The 18,445-nt window shown below is 60.7% G+C and overlaps 1 protein-coding gene across 1 annotated transcript in view; it reads left to right on the top strand.

Moving 5' to 3' along the window:
• MYT1 (myelin transcription factor 1) overlaps nt 1-18,147 on the top strand; it is a gene marked incomplete at both ends in the record, with an annotated part of 35,564 nt that extends 17,417 nt beyond the window's left edge. The window contains 12 exons of the mRNA XM_082645357.1: nt 695-819; nt 1,341-1,601; nt 4,200-4,354; nt 5,366-5,428; nt 5,543-5,611; nt 9,934-9,996; nt 10,328-10,411; nt 13,836-14,057; nt 14,652-14,743; nt 15,308-15,411; nt 17,541-17,684; nt 18,007-18,147. Of these exons, the coding sequence (XP_082501483.1) occupies nt 695-819; nt 1,341-1,601; nt 4,200-4,354; nt 5,366-5,428; nt 5,543-5,611; nt 9,934-9,996; nt 10,328-10,411; nt 13,836-14,057; nt 14,652-14,743; nt 15,308-15,411; nt 17,541-17,684; nt 18,007-18,147 (1,523 nt within the window). The remainder of the gene's footprint in view (nt 1-694; nt 820-1,340; nt 1,602-4,199; nt 4,355-5,365; nt 5,429-5,542; nt 5,612-9,933; nt 9,997-10,327; nt 10,412-13,835; nt 14,058-14,651; nt 14,744-15,307; nt 15,412-17,540; nt 17,685-18,006) is intronic.
• Nucleotides 18,148-18,445: the final 298 nt, after the last annotated feature.

Genomic DNA, 18,445 nt, shown 5'->3' with positions numbered 1-18,445 from the left:
GGGCTTCATGCCTTCCCGCAAGGCACCCACTTACGCTGGGGTGCTGGAAATTTGCTGGCGATACCCTGATCACTCAGAAATCATACCTGAGGGTGATCTTACGGTTATAGCACAGTTACTAGAAAAGATAACATTTTATGCCTTCCTGTGTCGTGTTTATTTGAACAATAATGTTATTCACCAAAGCTGTGGCTATTAGCGGAGGGGGGCGGGGGCGACACCGAAATCAGCCTTTTGAGATGTTGTGATAAAATTGTCCTACTTGAATGATATTCCAGACCCTCCTCCTATGTGCAGACTTTAGTCTCTCAATAAGCATTCACCGATAGACAACTTGTTTTGTTTGAAATATCAGGGGCGCTAGAACGTCTTTGGAGGCCTTGCTGTGTCTGCCCAAGTTACGGTCAAGATAGAAACGGCCTTCTCAATACCCGACAAGGGTGGGGCTGGGGTGGGTGTGCAGGCTCCCAGCAGCGGGTGGGTGACCCAGCCCTGGGCCCACCTTCACGTAGCTGCGCCCTGTGTGCTTGCTCCCAGCCACCCCAAAGTCCCCCTGTACCCCGCCCCGTGTCTGCGCGGCCGCCTCCCGTCCAGGTTGTCTATCAGCCCTGCTGTGGTTCCCTTTTTGCAGCCCGACCTTCCCCAGAGGCCCCTCCCCCCAGGCCCAGCCCCTGCACCTCGTCCTCTCCTACAGGCTTCGACTACGCCCATGACGCAGAGGCCGCACACATGGCCGCCACGGCCATCCTGAACCTCTCCACGCGCTGCTGGGAGATGCCCGAGAACCTCAGCACGAAGCCGCAGGACCTGCCCAGCAAGGTTGGTGTGTCCCCCGCCAGGAGCCCCTTCGGAGGCAGAGAAGGGGGTTGGGATTTGCAGTCAGGGGCACGTGCCACCTGCACGACGGGGGCTCAGCGAACCCAGGGTCCACTAGGTGATCACCACTCTCTCCTCTTCTCCCTCCTGACCGTTGACCCTGCTGGGCAGAGGCATTGGATGGGTCCCCTCCGAACTCCGTGTGCTGTGCCTAAGGGGGCCCCGGTGGCTGTGCACACGTGTGTTCCCGTATCTCGCCGAGTCTGCGGGCCCTGCACGTGTTTGGGGGCCCACACGAGCTGCCGTGTCAAGGGTCTGGTTTTACGGCGCTGGAAGCCTCGAGGGAGTGGGCAGAGTGCAGTCCACACGGCGCCTTCTTCCCTCACAGGCTCTTCTCTGCTTGCTGGGCTCTGCTTCCTTTGGAGGAAGGCACTGTCTGGGCTTCCGGGGAGCTGCATAATGGACTAGAAGGCACACACGGGAAGGGGGTGGTGTCTAACACAGACGTTACCTTTGCAACACAGGCCACAGACATTGAGGTGGATGAGAACGGAACCCTGGACTTGAGCATGCACAGACACCGCAGGCGGGAGAACGCTTTCCCCGGCGGCGGTGGCGGCCCTGGAGTGACCTCACCTGATGCCTCCCAGGGCCAGAGCATCAGTGGCGCCCCCAGCAGCTCCGTGACCTCGCCCCAGTCCAGCCATGCCTCCCGCCAGGACGAGTGGGACCGGCCCCTGGACTACACCAAGCCCAGCCGCCAGCGAGAGGAGGAACCCGAGGAGGTGGGTCCTGGGGTCCTGAGCTGGCGGAAGGTCGAGCAGGCGCTGGTGGCCAGTTTGCCTTACCCGAGGCCGGGTGTGAACGCACCTTCGCTCCAGGCAGAGCCTCTGTGCGTCCTGCCCCTTTCCACCCAGGGTTCTGCACCCTTCGGGCAGCTGAGCCCACCTTCTTGGAGGGATTTCCACCATGGGGCCAGTCTGTGGCCTTGTCCCCTGCGAGAGAGAGGCGGCCTTCTCACCTCTGCAGAATCAGTGGTCAGCACCAATGTGGTTCTCCCAGAGCACGGGGAGGAGAGGGCTTTTGTTCAGATCCCACGGGGGATGATTTGGGAATGGCTCCGAATTCCTCATTTCTGTGGGCCTCCCACCAACCTGCTGTCCAGATTAGGGACACCCTGAACACTGGTGGCAGCCTCTTCTCACTGTCCCCAGGACACTTCAGGCTCCCTGGATGGAGGCAGGAGAAAATTCCTGGACTCAGGAGCCCCTTGGGTGGCCAGTGGCCAGAGTCCCAGGACAGTACTGCCTGGTAAAGAGCCGCAAACCAGGCCGCTGTGTTGGAGCTGTAGTCTGGGGGCAGTGGAACATTCCCTTCCCAGTTACTCCACCCAGCTGAGATGGGGGCTGATGGAGGGCTTTTCCCCAAGGAGAAGAGCCTCCCGAACAGCAAAGCCCCGCTCTGAGGGCTCAGACCAGGTGGCCTCTGCACAGTGTGGACGGGCCTGTGGGTGCCCTCCCAGCCCCCACTCCCAGGAGGGCAAGGGGGGCAGGTTCCTGTGGAGGAGAGGGTGGTGGTGAGGGTCCCTCTGAGAGCCCAGCCCCTCCGCAGTCCCATCCTCAGGGCCAGCTAGGGCCCCTCTCTCTACAGGCTTCGCATGCAAGCCCACTTTACAGAGGAGCCGACTGAGCCCCAGGCCTAGGTCTTCTGCCTCAGCCACATGGCTGCAACTCAACGTCTGGCCTCAGAAGAGGGCCACCTCTCTCAGAGGGAGCCCCCAGGGGAGGGAGGCTGGCTGAGGGTGCCCACCTGGGGCCGGCAGGAGGGCTTCTCCCTGGCAGGTGGGGCCCCAGTCTGAGCCTGGTGACGCCCTCCTGTTCCTGTTCTGGGCCACCAGTGTCGCGTCCCCACGTCTGCTGTCGCCCTTATTCAGTTCCGCCCCTCCGGCCCCTCCTTTGGCTCCTTCCCTTTCCCTGCCCCTTTCTTTGACCCCAGCTCAGGCTGGCCTCTCTGGCCGCGTTGCCCCCCGCCCCCTCCACGTGCCCCCTGAGCGCCCTCATCCCCTCCCAGGACTGTCATGTCCTCTGTGGGTGACCCTGGTCTCAGAGGTCCTGTGGTCCCTGGCCACAGAAGCCTGCCGCTCTGCCCCATGGTCCACAGTCCACTCTCCAGCAGGAAGCCTCAGCTGACCCCCAGGCCCTTCCTCTCCTCCCCGGTGCCCTGGGCACAGGTGCCCACATCCTTTTGGGTGACCCCCCAGAAACAGGTCCTGGATCAGGCCTTCCCAGTCCCTCTACCATGGCCCTGGATTCCCTGCTCAGACTCTCCTTCTAGCTCTGTCCGAGGCTCCTTGAGCATCCTGCCCCACTCTTCAGCCTTACCTCACCCAAGTCTGGCAGCAGCCCCCCCCTCAGGTCCCCCCCTCAGGAGACCCCCGTTTCTCCTGCAGACTGGGCTTAAGTTGAGGGACTTCGTCCACCCAGCTGTGCCTTGTTCAGTAATAGTAACAGTGGCAACAGTGACGACAGCAGGACATGGTGCCAAGGGCCTTTCCTCCTTCCATCCCCAGACGTCCTGGGAGGGGCTGCTATTTTTTCCAGTTTAAAAGTGTGGTGCCCAGGAGGTTGGACAGCGTGCCTGGGACGCACAGCAAGTACCAGTCCTGAGATCTGAATTGTGATCCACCACGGGGGCTGATGGTCTGCTGCAGACTGACCTGTAGGGCACTGACCTTCCTGACTCGTGGACTCCTTCCCTGCGCCTGGGCGGAGGGACTGCCCTTGTGCACCCTGCATCCACGGCACCCTGCCCTTGGGGGGCGATTGAACACTTCCAGGCCCCGCACTTGAGGTCAAAGTGCTTATTCGGTGCCTGCTGCGCTCAGGCCATCGTGCTGGCTGGGGTACGGTAGGGCCAGACAGTCCCAAGGTCGCTGTGATTATTTTTGATCATTCTCTGCACATTGTGCCATCTCATCCTCATAGCATTTCAACAAGCACTTAGTGCCACTGCCTACTGAGTGCATCCCGAGCCCCAAAGGAGCCGCACTTGGTGTACACCCTTGCGTGTAGATTGCAGCCCAGGGCGGGTAGTTGGCGGTGACCCGCCTGCCTGAGTCCGCGGAGGGCGTCAGAAGCCGCGGTGCTGGGCAGCGCCCGGGGCTGCTCATTCCCGGGCAGCTCAGGAGCAGTGGCTGAGCTGAGGGAGCACCCAGCCCCTCGGGGTGCTGTTTTCTGTGTCTTCCTCCTGCTTCCAGAAGACAGGAGACTCCGGAAAATGCCTCTGTGGACATAGTTCTGAAAGGCCCCTCTCCCTCAGCCCCCGGGTCGGGCGCCCGGCCCCCCGCCAGCTGGTTAAAACCTCTCCCTGCTGGTTTTTTGCAGTCAGAGCCAGCAGCCCATTCTTTTGCTTCTTCTGAAGCAGATGACCAGGAAGTGTCGGAGGAGAATTTTGAGGAGAGGAAGTACCCCGGGGAGGTCACCCTGGCCAACTTTAAGCTGAAGTTTCTCTCCAAGGACATAAAGAAGGAGCTGCTCACGTAAGTCCCCACCTTGGACGGCAGGACCCCTCAGGGGACCGCCACGGCCTGGAGAGGAGCGCGCCTCAGCGGGAGCCCGTGACGACTGGGCTGGCCCCGCGCAGCCCCGCGCTGGCTGCCCTCCTGGCCTGGCTGCTTGGTGGGCAGAGGCTGGGCCTCCGCTACTAGGACCCTCCTGGGCCAGGCAGCGGGGGAAGGCGTCCTCTCACCCCTGTACCACGCTGGCCTCTAAGCCACTCCTTCAGGCCGATAAAGAGTGACGGCGAGCCCCCGTGTGGCCCACAGAGCAGACAAGGCCTGAGGGGAGGGGACCAGCCCCGAGCGCCCGCTGCGCTCCTGGCCCTCGGCGCCCCCACCTGAGGTGCGCTCTGCCTTGGGCTCCGTGTCCTCAGCTCCGGCAGCCCAGTCAGTTTAACCAGATGCCACTGGAGAGGGGGCAGCTACTGGTAGACGTGAGCTACCCCACAGCCTTCTGGCCAGCCCCCACCGAGAACCACCTTCCCTAGGGGACGTGAGAGGCCTGGCCCCTGCCCCTCAGGTGATCCAGCCCCACCGACGCTTAGAGTCTGTTCCTGGGGTTCCTCTTCCTGCCCGGAACCCCGCCAGCTTCCAGCTTCCTCCTGCCCTGTAGCTGGCTTGCCCCAGGATGGCTCTGGTCTGGGGCCTTGTCCTCGGGGAAGGCCCTGCCACGTCAGGAAGGGGCTCCCTGCACACCCATCCCCCAGCGCGCACACGTGTGCATGCACGGCACGTTTGCTTCGGAGGCACCCCAACTTTAGGCTGAGCTTCACGTGGGTTCCCATTGCTTCTTGAGTTAAGTTGTGTGGGAGAAACTTGTAGTCGGAGAGGCGAGGGCCCGGCTCCGAGGGCTGGTGGGGAGGAGACGCGCCCTGGCTCTCGGGTGAGCCAGAGGCAGGTGCCCGCCGCCCTCTCCGAGCGGGCTCAGCCTGGGGGGCGGGCCTGGCGGGGCTGCCTCGCTCTCTGTTCTGACGCTCTGTTTCCTTTGTCCAGCTGTCCCACCCCTGGCTGTGACGGCAGCGGCCACATCACTGGGAACTATGCTTCCCACCGCAGGTTCGTCCCCGACGCGGGTCCGGCCCGGCCTGGGTGCCGCGTGGTGGGTCTTCCTCCTCTGCGCCTCTGCCCCCCCTCTTAGCTCACCCCGATATCCCATCTCTTCTCTTTCAGCCTCTCTGGTTGCCCTCTTGCTGACAAGAGCCTCAGAAACCTCATGGCTGCCCATTCTGCTGACCTCAAGTATGTCTGCCCTCCTGGCCTCCCGTCTCTTGGGTGGCTTCCTTGCTCTGCTCACGCCTTCCAGGAGGCTCCGGCCCAAAGCAGCCTTCTGCAGGGCTCTGGCACTGGCCGGCCCCAGTCCGAGGCACAGGGCCGTGGGGCCGAGAGGCAGGGCCACGGAGGGGCTGATTCTGCTTGGCTGAGCTGTCGCCACTGCTGCCTGTATCTCCCTGCTCTGCGTGCCGCTGTCTGCCTGCCTCCTTGGGCCCAGGGCCGCTACACGCTCCCGCGCTCCCCTCGGAGGGCCGAGGCCCGGGAGGGCCAAGCAGGGCTAGGGCCTGGCTCTGGCTCGTGGTGGCCTGGCCCGTTCTCTCCCTCTCCTGAGGACCCCTGCCGGGCTGTCTGGGCCTGCTTTCCTCCTGCCGTGGAGATTCGGGAGGAGTCCCGAACTGGCCTTGGCTTGTACGTCTCACCGTGGCTCAGAGGCCGTGCAGCTCTTGCTAAGTGAACTGGGTGCTGGTGACAGCAGAGGAAGCTCTGTGCACTTCCCTCCTCATGCAGCCCCTTCCCGCTGCTTCCGTCTTGGCCCCTCGTGCCCTCCCCCCCACGCCTCTCCTCCATGCTTACCCCTTCCTTTGGCCGTGCCCTCTCTCTGCTCCCCCTGCCCCTGACGTCTGGGCAGGGCCGCCCTGTGGCACCAGCCACTCTGCTTGATGGTCCTGCTCAGGCAAGCAGCAAGCACCCGGAGGTTTCCCGGCTCTCAGCGTCCTCTTGGGGCTGGACCTGGGGACTGTGATTGCCTGTGGTTTCATGCCTTCTGCAGAGCTAAGCCCTAAGCCACAAGGCGCTGGCTCTGGGTTTCCAGGCTGAACCGAGGTTGTGGAAGGAGGGCCCCCTCTTAGCCCCTCAGGTCGCCCCCTCTTCAGGGGCTTCCTCCCGCCCTGGGCCTCTGTGCTGGGGGCCTGAATCCAGGCCGGGTTTCCCCGGCTCATCCCCATCTGGGGCCAGAGAGGAAGTGGGGCTCTGGTGCCTCTCAGGTGAAGGGCCACGGTTGCCGCAGGCTTCCAGCGACCTGAGCCGACTCAGAAACGGGGCAGGAAGCTCCAGGTCTCTCAGAGTGTCCGGTCCTGCTGGCCTCATTTCTGTGGCTCCGGGGAGCCTGTGTGGTCCCAGCAGCCAGGAGAAGCGTGGCGTTGCCTCTTTGACCAGTGGGGCCTTCCGTGCCCGCAGGCACAGCTGGGCAGGGTTCATGACCAGAAGCGTCTTTCTGGGAACTGTCGGCTTTGACACCTGCGTGCTCTGAGGCTCAGCTCATCATGGCAGCTTCACACACGTGCCCGCTCACCCCGTGTCCAGCCCCAGAAACGCAGCGAGGCCCTCAGTCCTGTAGGTTCGAAGCACTCTTCCCCACCGTCCTCTTCCCGTTTTCCTTCCTCTCTTCTTTTACCATCTTTCTCGTGATCCTTTCTCCTGTTATCTTGTCCAATTCGACTTGCTTTTCTAACTGATCAGTTTTCATGGTTTTCCAGTTTGAAGGCCTGCCTGAGTGGTGGTGGAATTCTAGAAGTGACCACATACCCCCAGTAGCCCTTTTCCTGCAGAGCCGTTAGTCGGGGCTCCTGGAAGGAACACGCGGACTTGGTCTGGGTCCAGAAATGTGGCCGACAGGGAGGGCCAGTGCCCTTCTGAGGCTGAGAGCCTGTGAAGAACCGTAACCCAGACTTGCCTGGAAATTAGCAGTGGAAAGTTTCCCTCGTGTGAGAACAAGTCACCCCCCAACTCCCTGCGACGTGCTTCTCTCCCCCAGGGGTCCTTCCGTGGAGCGAGCTCCTTGCTTCTCGCAGGCCGCAGTGTGGATGTGGCCTGGCTCCCCCATGCCCCTCTCTCCTTCCCCCGCTCGGTGGGGGTTTGGCACCCTGATCAGCCTCGTGGCAGTGCCAGCTGAAGGTGACCTGTCCACGGGGGGCAAAGGCACCTGTGCCATGCCTTGCAAATGAGTCTTTTTTGGTGGCCCCCCATCAACACCCGGTTTGCAGTGACAGTTGCAGGCGATGTGTTTTCCGTGTTTTAATCAAATCCCAAGGGCGTTTGTTCTTCCCACGCACGTGCCCAGTGTGGTCAGGAGCTGGGGACTCGGCTGCCTTGGGCTGCGCAGCCCACTCCGTGTGTGGGCGTTCAGAGTGCAGCCACCAGCCTGCAAGGGCGTCATGGGGGAGCTCTGCACAGGTTGGGGGACAGCCCCCCGCCACCCCGCCCCGGCCACAGGACAGAGGTGAGGGTGGGGTGACGTCTGCTGTGCACCAAGCTGCATGGACTCTTCGTCTTGCCCAGACAACACCCTCAGAACAGAAGGTGGGAGGGCTCCTGGAGCTGGCCCTGGGGTTACCCAGGGCCATAAGAGTAGCCGAGGCTACTGGTGCCCAGAGCAGACACCTGCTTCTCCAGCCGTGTGATGTCATCCTCTCTTGGACATGCCTCTTGGGGAAAGGCCAGCAAGGAGGGTGGGGCTGCCCCGCCTTCCTGGAGCAGGAGGGCCCCAACGTGCGTGTTCTCACCGAGTCACCTCCCCCAGACCTGAGACCCACTCACAGGCACCACCAGAGGCTGCAACTCGTAGGGGTGTCACCCACAGACCAGAGCTGTGCTTATGGCCACAGAGGCCTGGGACTGCTATGGACCCGCCGTCCTGGCCACTGCCTGCAGCGCCCAGCTTGTGTGTTCTGAAGCTGTGAAGGACCAGGAAGGAGAAGCACTGTCCTTCCAGAGGGTGTCACAAGGCCTGGGCCTCAGTGCAGAGAGCCATGCGAGGGACACCCTGGTGCCCTCAGTGCGGCCCAGAGGGCCTTTCTGAGCAGCTGGCGCCCTGGGACCGCGGGCCACGCAGAGACGCAGAGTGTCAGAGCAGGAGGTCTCAGCAGCTGAGGTTCATTTGAAAGGGTGATGCTTACCTGGACAGAGGTGGTGGGTGGTTTCCGTTAGAACACAAAAGCCTCTTTGCCCCAGATGTGGGGGTTGGAATATGACCACACGTGACGGGCGGGAGGCATCCCAGCCTCAGTGGGGTCAGAGTTACCCCAAACCCGACAGAAGGGAGATTGACCTGTTGGCTGGCTGCCAGGCCAGGGAGGCACTGATGTGTGACACTTGGGGCAGGGGTGAAGAGAGGACCCCAAGAAAGCCCGAGGGGTCAGGAAGGAGGCTCCTGGGCATCTAGCCCCTCCGTGTTGCCATGCCAGCCTGAGATGGGCGGGCAGTGTCACCCACTGACGGCTGGGAGGAGGATGCAAAGGAAGGGTCTCGGACGCTGCCGGAGCCTGGGCGCGAGGGAGCCCTCTGTGGAGTGACGGGCCACCTGTGTCCTGCCCGGCTGGCGCTCGGCCCTCTGTCCTTCTGGGTCCACGTTTTTGCTGAGGAATGGCCTTGGCCCCACAGTCCTCTCTCCGTGTGAGGATGAAGCCAGGAATGGCAGATAAGCACCCAGTGAGTGCCAGGCTCTCCAGATGCAAGCACCAAGGTCCTGTCGGGTCCCATAGGACGAAACCACGCCCTCCTGAGGGACACGGCACAGGCGGCAGATCCACCCTGGAGGAGGCCTCCTGAGGACCCACCTGCAGGATTGGGTGCTCTCCCCACTGACGCCAGCAGGAAATGATTCATTTTTCTTCAGTGGACATTCAGGGAAAAAATAAGAAAACCCAAGCTGGTGTATCAGAGGAGAATTGTTACCTTCTACGTGATATACTCATCAGGCAGTTTGGGTGTACACAGTGGGCTTTTGTGGTTTGTCCCTCCCCTCCCTCCCCTCGGCTGGGGTCAGCCATCCCGCGAAAGCCTGCGTCCGTGTGGACTCGGTGCTCAGCAAGTAGGACTCACGCCCCGATGTCGCCACTCTGGGGGTGGCACGTCTCAGGTGCTCAGTGCTGTCCGTTCGTGCTCACGACGATGGCAGCCCTCGGTGAGAAAAGGCCGTCTTCCTCCAGCTAGCTCAGGAGGATGAACCGGTCCTAGATGTGAGCTTTGCATCCTGAGCGCTTGTTTAAAGGCCCACATGTGTTCTGGAACTTTCTAGTCCAGCCTAGTCCTCTAGCCTCAGCAGGAGGCTGAGTCAGGAGCCCATCATCCCGCAGCGGAAACGTGCTCTCCTCTCCGCCCTCCTGGGGCCCCTTGGGGAGAGTGGGTGGCCAAGCTTTGAGGCCCGGAGGTTGTGGCAACAGGCTGGCCGGGACACACATGGCCGTTTGTGAGACCTTAGTGGGTGGACTTGTAGGGGGCTGAGTACAGAGGCGTCTTCTGTGGCCAAGTGACTTCCGTGGCTCTGGTCCCAGCTCCGCTCTCCTCCGCAGGTGCCCCACACCCGGCTGCGACGGCTCCGGCCACATAACAGGGAACTACGCATCGCACCGGAGGTGAGCCTGCCGTGCCCTGGGTGCCAGGCCGGAGCGGGTGGGGACGGTTTCCTCCTCAGACGAAGTTCCAGGCTCCAAGTAAGACATTAACGTTGCTGCATCCAGAGACGGTTTCGTCCCTTTCATCGGAATTGCCAGTGTTCCCAGAGCCTGATCAGGGCGCCCTCTGACCAGAGCTGGGGGCACACGGTGCCGCTTCCTGCGTGTGGCCCTGCTGCCGGGGCCCGCCGGGGTGCTGTGACAGAGCTTAAGGGGAGGGTGAGGCAGGGTGTGTGCGTGAGACGTTGCTGTCCCGGGACCACTGTGGCATTGTTTCCTCTTTCAAAACCAGCTTGTCAGGCTGCCCTCGTGCCAAGAAAACTGGAGCCAAGGCTACACCCGCGAAGGATGACAAGGAAGACCCTGAGCTGATGAAGTGAGTCCAGGTCCTGCTGGCCTCTTGGCCACTGTGCAGACTTGGGGTTTTCCTGGATTTTATAATTTTAAAAGCTCCTTCTAGATTCTGTTTGCATTAATATAGCTGTGACAATGCCCACTTTTACAGACGCGCTCATACCGTGCACGGGGACACCCTTGCAGGCGGGAGCCTCGTGCGTTGTGTGGAGGGCACATGCGTGTGCTGGCTCCTGCTTGGGCTTCTCAGGTTTGCGGTGTTTGATGGGCCGGGAGAGGCAGAGTGCCCTGCTGCCCGTGCACCTGGGCACCTGGGCATGGACCTCAGGGCCTGGCAACCCCAGGCACTCACGGGCATTGTGGTCTGCACGGCTCCTGGCCTGGTGGGAAAGGTCAGGTGCAAGGGTCGAGGAGAGGGTGGTTAGAAAGACAGCAAGTCTTTGAATCATGTGTGCGTGCTCCCACACCTCTGCAGGGAGCTGACGTGCAGTGAGGGAGCCTGGGAGGGTCACCTTGAACTGGGACCTCAACAGTCCTGTGGGGAAGAGAGAGGACATCCTGGGCCTTAAGTGGTCGGAGGGCCTGAAACCCTCTACGGACCTTCTCACTGGGGGTGCCTGACATGTCATGAACCCTGACCCAGACCCCGACTCGCCTGGTGGGGGCTGGTATCGCTGAAAACTGGTCCTTCCAGGCGGGACCGCCCGAGCTCCCCACTGGCAGGTGGGGGCGAGGCTGTGCCACAGGTGCAGACGGGGTGACCCACCACCCCATTTGCCCAGGACTTTCAGGGCTGACACCAGGTAGAGCAGGCAGTGGGTGCCCCCAGGCGGGTGAGGACTGGAAGACAATGGCTCTGGCTGCCTGGTGGCCCAGGAACTCGGGTGGCTTGGCTGGGGCAGGGCACGCCATTCCACGGGAAGCAGGTCTGCCCTGACTGTGTTCCCTGTGGACCAGGAACAGCTGGACACTAACCTCTGTAGAGGGGATCAACCTGGCCCGAGGTTCCGTTGCTCCTCCTGGGAGCTCAGCCCAGCTGCTTGGCCACCCAAACATCTGCTTGGCCGCAGAGGAGGGGCCTAACTGACCAGCATTGTGCCCTTCAAAGGGGACAGCCCCACCGGCTGTTTGCTGTAATGAGGCAGTGGCTTGCTTATTTACTTTATACAGTAAAACTGGAATGAATGCTAAAGCAAAAATGCAAAATACATGGTTGCTGGTGTTGTGAATGCTGCCTACTAAATGAGAGGGTGGATAAAGAATATTTTTTCTTCTGAGAACCTAGGAATTTGCCTGTGATCATACAAACGCATTGCTCTTATGGGTCTAGCAAGGATCCTGCTGGCAGGGATGATAAATGAATTGTGCTGCATTTGCAAATGATTAAAGTCAAGATCAGCGTTTTTCAAGTTAATGGGGAAAAATGGGTTTCCTTTCCCTGATGTGCTGTCAACTTTGCTTTAAAAACAAACAACAAGATTTTGCAGCCAAGTGGAGAATGTGACTTGTAGAAACAGTTCAGCATTTACAGGATGGATGAAGTTTCTAATGGCTCCATGGCAGGGAGAGGGGGCCGCCCACTTAGCACCTCCGTTGTATAGGATCTCCTCCCCAGCCATAGACTAACCGTATTTATAACTGACGAGCATCTTAGACAAGGGCAGGTGGCCGCAGAAACCTCCATCGGTGTGCCAGGCCCTGCTGCGTGGCGTGACTTGGTCAGCCGGCACTGGCGCGGCTGCGGAGGGACCCATAGAGGAAGAGCTTCCTCTTAGGCGTCTCGTGTCTGCAGCGTTTGAGTTGGTCAGCACGTTGCAGTAAATCCCTTTGCCCATGACTGAATAACTGACCTAGACAGTCTGTGGAGGTGGCGGGTGGGATGACTTGGGAGACTGGGATTGACGTGTATGTGCTAATACGTGTAAAATAGATAACTAACGAGGACTTGCTCTATAACGCAGGAAGCTCCACTTCGCTTGCCGTACAGTAGAAACTAACACAACATTGTAAAACAGCTGTACCCCAATAAAAAGAAAAGAAGGGGGCTTCCCTGGTGGCACAGTGGTTGAGAGTCCGCCTGCCAATGCAGGGGATACGGGTTCATGCCCCGGTCCGGGAAGATCCCACATGCCGCGGAGTGGCTGGGCCTGTGAGCCATGGCCCCTGAGCCTGCGCGTCCGGAGACCGTGCTCCACAACGGGAGAGGCCACAGCAGTGAGAGGCCTGTGTACCACAAAAAAAAAAAAAAAAGAAGGAAAGTCTGTGGAGGTTCCAGCGTGGCGGGTGGGGAGCTGCATATCCACTGCCCGTGGAGAGGCCTCGGTTGCCCCCGGCCGCCCTGGCACCTGACCAAAGAGCTGTGCCTCTGACCGGGGGTCCCCTGGGTGTGCCACACATCTTAACGTGAGGTCACCTGACAGCTCTGAAGATTTGGACCTGGGGTGTGGAGGGAAAGACTCGCAGTGTCACTGTTGACATAGCTGAAATACTCACCATGAAGGCAGTTACTGGGAAACACCAGCAGTCCCTCCTGAGGAGAAGGCAAGGGTTTCGCAAAGAGAGTGGGAAAAAAGCGCTTAGATTCAGCTGTGTGTGGTGACTTGAAGAGCTGCCTCTCACTTGGCCTTTTGATCTTGTAACGTCAGGTACCTCACAGGTACCTCAGAGGGCCAGGCCCAGTGGTCCCCCTGGGACCTCACAGTTGGGAGGTGTCCAGGCTTGGTGCTGGACATAGAAGGGAACCTCCCCAAGTCCCCCGCAGGGGCCCCTGGCAGTGACTCCGCTCTGGATCGGCGGCGAAGGTGACCTTGGGCCGGCTTGGTGGACAGCCCATGTTAGGGCCCACGTGGCTGGGATGAGCAAGAAAGGAGTGAGAGCCGATACAGGGGACGTATGAGGATGGGCCCGGCTGAGGAGGCCGCCTGTGACATGAGTCCGAGTGTGCGGGCCGCAAGGCAGCACGCTGTCCCCCAGCCCTGCCCCCTCCCGGGGGCTTCCTGCCTCTGACGTGTCTCTGTGAACTGGGTCCTCTGTGCTTGCTGGGTCTGTGGCATGTAGAAAGCGGTGACAAACAGCTAGTGCTCAGGGGAAGCTCCCAGCAAGTGGCCTCTGGGGTGATACAGAAATGATGCTGGCCGCACGGTCCAGCTGTGGACCTGGAGGCCACCAAGAGCCAGCCCCAGGCCCCAGGGGTCACTGCTGCTGAGGGACGGGACGAGAAGGTGGCTGCTGAGCCCCCAGCTGTGCAGGGGACGTGAGGCCGAGGCTGAGGAGGGAGCATGAGCCCTGTGCTGGGCAGGCCCAGGTCCTTCTGTGCTTTCTGTGCTTCTCTTGCTCCAAGGCCTGGAGTTCATCCATGAGACCCCAGCGTGTCTTAGGGTCTGGCCTGGGGGGGTCTCTCAGAGGCTCCGGTGCCTGGGGCTCACCTCTGACCTCTTTGTGCCCAGGTGCCCAGTTCCAGGCTGCGTGGGGCTTGGTCACATCAGCGGCAAATACGCCTCTCACAGAAGTGCGTCGGGCTGCCCTCTGGCCGCCCGAAGGCAGAAAGAGGGCTCCCTCAATGGCTCATCCTCCTCCTGGAAGCCCCTGAAGAACGAGGGGCCCACCTGCCCCACCCCAGGCTGCGACGGCTCCGGCCATGCCAACGGGAGCTTCCTCACCCACAGGAGGTGACTATCCCAGCCTCCCTGCCCCTCCATCACCCAGGAGGGCCCCAGCTGTGGGGCTGTGGGCAAGGCTCCCAGGGAGGGCCAGACCGGGGCTCAGGTGTAAATGGTAGTTTCTCGAGGAAAAAGTTAAGACCCAAACTGGTAGCCCATTCATTCCACAAGCCATTACTGAAAGTCCATCAAATATCAGTCTCTGGAGATAGATGGTCTCTGGAGAACAAGAGGACAACCAGCCCTCCCTGCAAACCAGCACATAAGTTAAATACCTAGTTTGGTGAAGGATGGTACACACTGGGGGGAGATAGCAGCAGCGAGGGGGTAGGAAGTCCTTTCTGAAAAGGTGGTGGGGCGCTTGCCCCGAGCCGTCCGAGGGACGAGACTTCAGGGCAGTGGCTTGAGCTGAGAATGGCCTGGGCTGCTGAGAATTGAGGGAGCCTGGGGGCTGGAGTCGGGAGCGAGGGGCACCGGGGATGAGCGACGACATTCCAGACAGGATCCCAGCAGGCCGCCAGCTCTCACTGTGACATGTGACCTCAGACTGGCCCGTGGTGCGTGAGCTTGGACTGGCTTTTCACGTGTGACCTTTGCTTCCAGCTTGTCTGGCTGTCCCAGAGCGACCTTTGCTGGAAAGAAGGGAAAAGTCTCAGGGGATGAGGTTCTTGGCACGAAATTCAAGACGAGCGATGGTAAGGCTGCCCTCCTGCAACCCCTGCACGTGGTCTGTGCAGCCAGAGTGGGCGGGTGGCACTGGCGAGAAGTGGGTCGGGAAGCAAAGCCACCCTGGAGCGAGTCGCGGTGGGGACAGGGCTCCTGAGCTGAGCCGCTGGTCCTCCTGACCTCGGCTCAGAGCCTCTGGCTGCCCTGGCCCTCGCGTGGTCATTACGGCTCTAACCCGGGGGTTGGTGAGCCCTGCTGGCAGCGCTGGAAGCCGTAGTGTGGACCTGTGAACTCACTCAGGCTCAATGAAGAGGGAAGCTGAGGAAATCAGCACCATCTGGAAAAACTTCCATTTTTATCTCAGCAATTAACACTGGCCCAAGAGGCGTCTATTTTCCCACCAAGACCCAGGGCCAGGAGGCAAACAGCTGACACACGTCTACTAAGTCCTGAAGGCCACCTTTCCCAGCCTGAGCTGTGGGCCATGAGCCAGGGCTTCTGCTTGGGAAGGGGGTCCCTGGGTCCATCTAGAAATCAGGCCTCGGCTGACCCCCACGTGCGAGAGCCGCGACTCAGCTTTCTCTCTGGGGCAGTGCTGGACAACGACGAGGAGATCAAGCAGCTGAACCAGGAGATTCGCGACCTGAACGAGTCCAACTCCGAGATGGAGGCCGCCATGGTGCAGCTGCAGTCCCAGGTGGGTGGTGCTGCCTGCCTGCCCCCGCCCCGCCCTCCCAGCCCAAGGACGTCCTTCCCATCCTCAACCTCCTCTTCTGGGGAGTGTGGGGGGAGCCCAGCGCCTTGTCAAGGTTCTGCTCAGCACGTGCTCTGCTCAGCGGCGTCAGGAATCCTGAGGTGCTGGTGGTGGTTGGTCCCGTGGGTTAGTAGGACCAGATCCCCAGTGTGGGTCCTCAGAGCCCGGCTGGCGCTGGGTTCCAGCCCAGCGCTGCCACAAACCGCCTCCGTGACCTTGTGGGGCTCTCATCTGATCTGTACCTGGATGTCCTCCCAGGAAGAGTGCAGATAATCAGAGAACCTACTGCATTCATTTGTTGTAAGGTGAATGCATTTCTACGAGGAAAGCGATGAGCACGGTGTCCCACCCAGAAAGAACTGCCGTGCTGAGGGACAGGGCTACACATTACTTTAGGTGTCTGCATCCCATCTCTCTGATTTCCCCAAAACGAACATTTGCAACCAGAAAAAGAAAGCACAAAACCCCACAAAGAACAGTGATGGTCTATTTTGAAAAGAAGACCGTGCCCTTCCCTGGGCTGCTGAGTGGGGGCCAGAGCAGAGCCAGGGGCACAGGAGGGGAGGCTGCACACAGACGTGTCCCCCGGGACAAGGAGGTGACCTGGCCCTGTGGAGCTGGAGGGCAGAGGGGATGCATGGGAAGTGTGAGATGTTGGAGTCCACGTGACTTGTGCCGCCCCTCCTTCCCCTGGCAGACGGGCTTCTATGCTGACCTCCTGTTACCCAGAAGCTGGTGTAAAAATAGCATCAGCCCATGGGGATCAGGAGGGATTTTTGTCCTGCTGTGCAGCATCTTCTCCACGTGCCCAGGCAGTGGAAGCAGAGAAGGGGTGCAGGGGCTGTCTCTGGGGACCGAGACACCCCACTGGGTGGCTGTCCCCCCATACCTCCCTGCTCCTTTCCTTCTCAGAGTCCAAGGGATCTCCCAGTGTCAACACCCTTGGGAAGCACCTCTGATTTCTCTTTATTTGCCAATGCCCACCTATTTATAGACAGATTATTCACTGTCCTCCTTTTGGAAGGACTTGGAGTCCCCTGTCCCGTCCAGGGAGTTTTGAGCTGTGTGCTTCGCAGGAGGGCTCAGGCAGAGAAGGCAGGCTCCAGAACGCGACTCAAAACTTTTAAAGCCAGAGGCTTGTCACTAGGTGATGAGAGAGTGATGCTCCTCAGCCGCAGGTCACAGAACCATAGCCTCCTAAAAGGTGGCTCACCATCCTGCCCCTGAGGGATGGCTTGGTGTGTCATACACACTGCATGAGCTTGCCTCTGCCCTGAGGCTCCTTTGAGATGCAGTGGGGCTGGGAGCTGCCCTCCCAAGCATGTCTCCTCTGGGCCAGGCCCTGGGGTGGGCTTCTCGCCCACCTTCCCCACAGGGTGGTGACCCTCTGCACGGGGTTCTGCTCACGCTGAGACTCACGTGGTGCCTGTGGCACCTAGAGCAGGCGAGACTGCCCATGGCCATCAGCCCTGTCAGCACCATCCTCTGCTGTTCCATGTGGAACCCTTAGAGCCCCTGGGAGAACTTCCAGGCTCCCTCCCAGTGCCCTGCTGGGTCCAGAGAAGGAGAAGGGTTTGTGCCAGAAATCCCAGGATGCTCTCTGGTGTGCTGGAGGGATCATCGGCTGGTTCCACTCGGCCGTGAGTTGCAGAGAGCTGCAGCGGCCTGCTTTGCTTGCCTTCACAGCGTTAATAAGGCACTTGGTTGGTCTTTCTGGTGGGGGAAACCCAAAGGCAGGCGGATGTCCCACAAGGTGTGTACGATGTCCCTACCAGAGAGGAAGAACAGGAAGCTAGTAGCAGGCTGGGGCTTGAGCCCAGGTGCCTCAGTCTGTGCTCCTCTCCACCCCGTAGGACAGATGGGACACATAAAGCCGTGGCACCCCCGCCCTGGCTCAGTCACTGCATCCCCTCCTCCACCCAGGGACCAGGGTGCTGCCAGCCCTCACTTGTGGCAGGGCCCCTGCCTCCTCACCCTCTCGCAGAGGGACGTGAGGCGTGGCCCAGCAGGCACGCCCCACATGCTCCCAGGGGGATGCGTCAGAAGGCAGCTCCCGTCTCTGTCTGGCGCAGATCTCGTCCATGGAGAAAAGCCTGAAGAACATCGAGGAGGAGAACAGACTCATTGAGGAGCAGAACGAAGCCCTGTTCCTGGAGCTGTCCGGCCTGAGCCAAGCCCTCATCCAAAGTCTTGCCAACATCCGCCTTCCGCACATGGTAAGTAGCAGCGGCCCCGTGGCCACCACAGCTGAGCTGGCAGCCACGTCCTGGGGCTCTTGGGAGGGCGGGCACCCCTCTGCCTCTGGGGTCTTTCTGGAAGGGCCCCGACCTGGGGATTCTGCCTGGGCAGACAGCTGGCCACAGCGGCTGTAGCATCCTGAGCAGCCTGTGCCATGTGCTGCCTGTGGTGGGTCCATGGGCTTGTTTCTGGTGGCGTGGGCATGTGGGTCTGAGATTTCCCCCATCGATTTCCCTTGCTTCTGGAAACCCTGGGGCCCCCTGCACGGATGGGCCTCGCTAAACTGGTTCTGTTCTCTAGGAGCCAATATGCGAACAGAATTTTGATGCCTATGTAAGCACCCTCACCGACATGTACTCCAACCAGGAGTGCTACCAGAACCCCGAGAACAAGGACCTCCTCGAGAGCATCAAGCAGGCCGTGAGGGGCATCCAGGTCTAGTCCTCCTCGTTTGAGGAGCCATCGTGCTGATCCGGGGCACCTGGGGTACCCCGACTTGCCTCCATCTTTTACCTCCCTTGCCCTGCCCTCCCAGTGGAGATTCCCAACTCACAGTGACTTCTAGTTGGCAGCCCAGGGCGGCCTCGGGGGGTTTACCCAGAGGGGTGCCTGGAAATCCGTGTCTCCCTCGATGCGATGCGCTCGCCGGGCCAGAGGCCTTGACCTCTCCACACGAGTGCGGGGCGTGAGGTATTACAAAGTGATTTATTTTTGCTTCTGAAAGCTCGAAGTCTCCAGG

This window comes from Mesoplodon mirus (assembly GCF_964341445.2).
Source record: "Mesoplodon mirus genome assembly, chromosome: 15".
Classification (NCBI taxonomy): domain Eukaryota; kingdom Metazoa; phylum Chordata; class Mammalia; order Artiodactyla; family Ziphiidae; genus Mesoplodon; species Mesoplodon mirus.
This window is presented reverse-complemented; position numbering and strand designations above follow the sequence as displayed.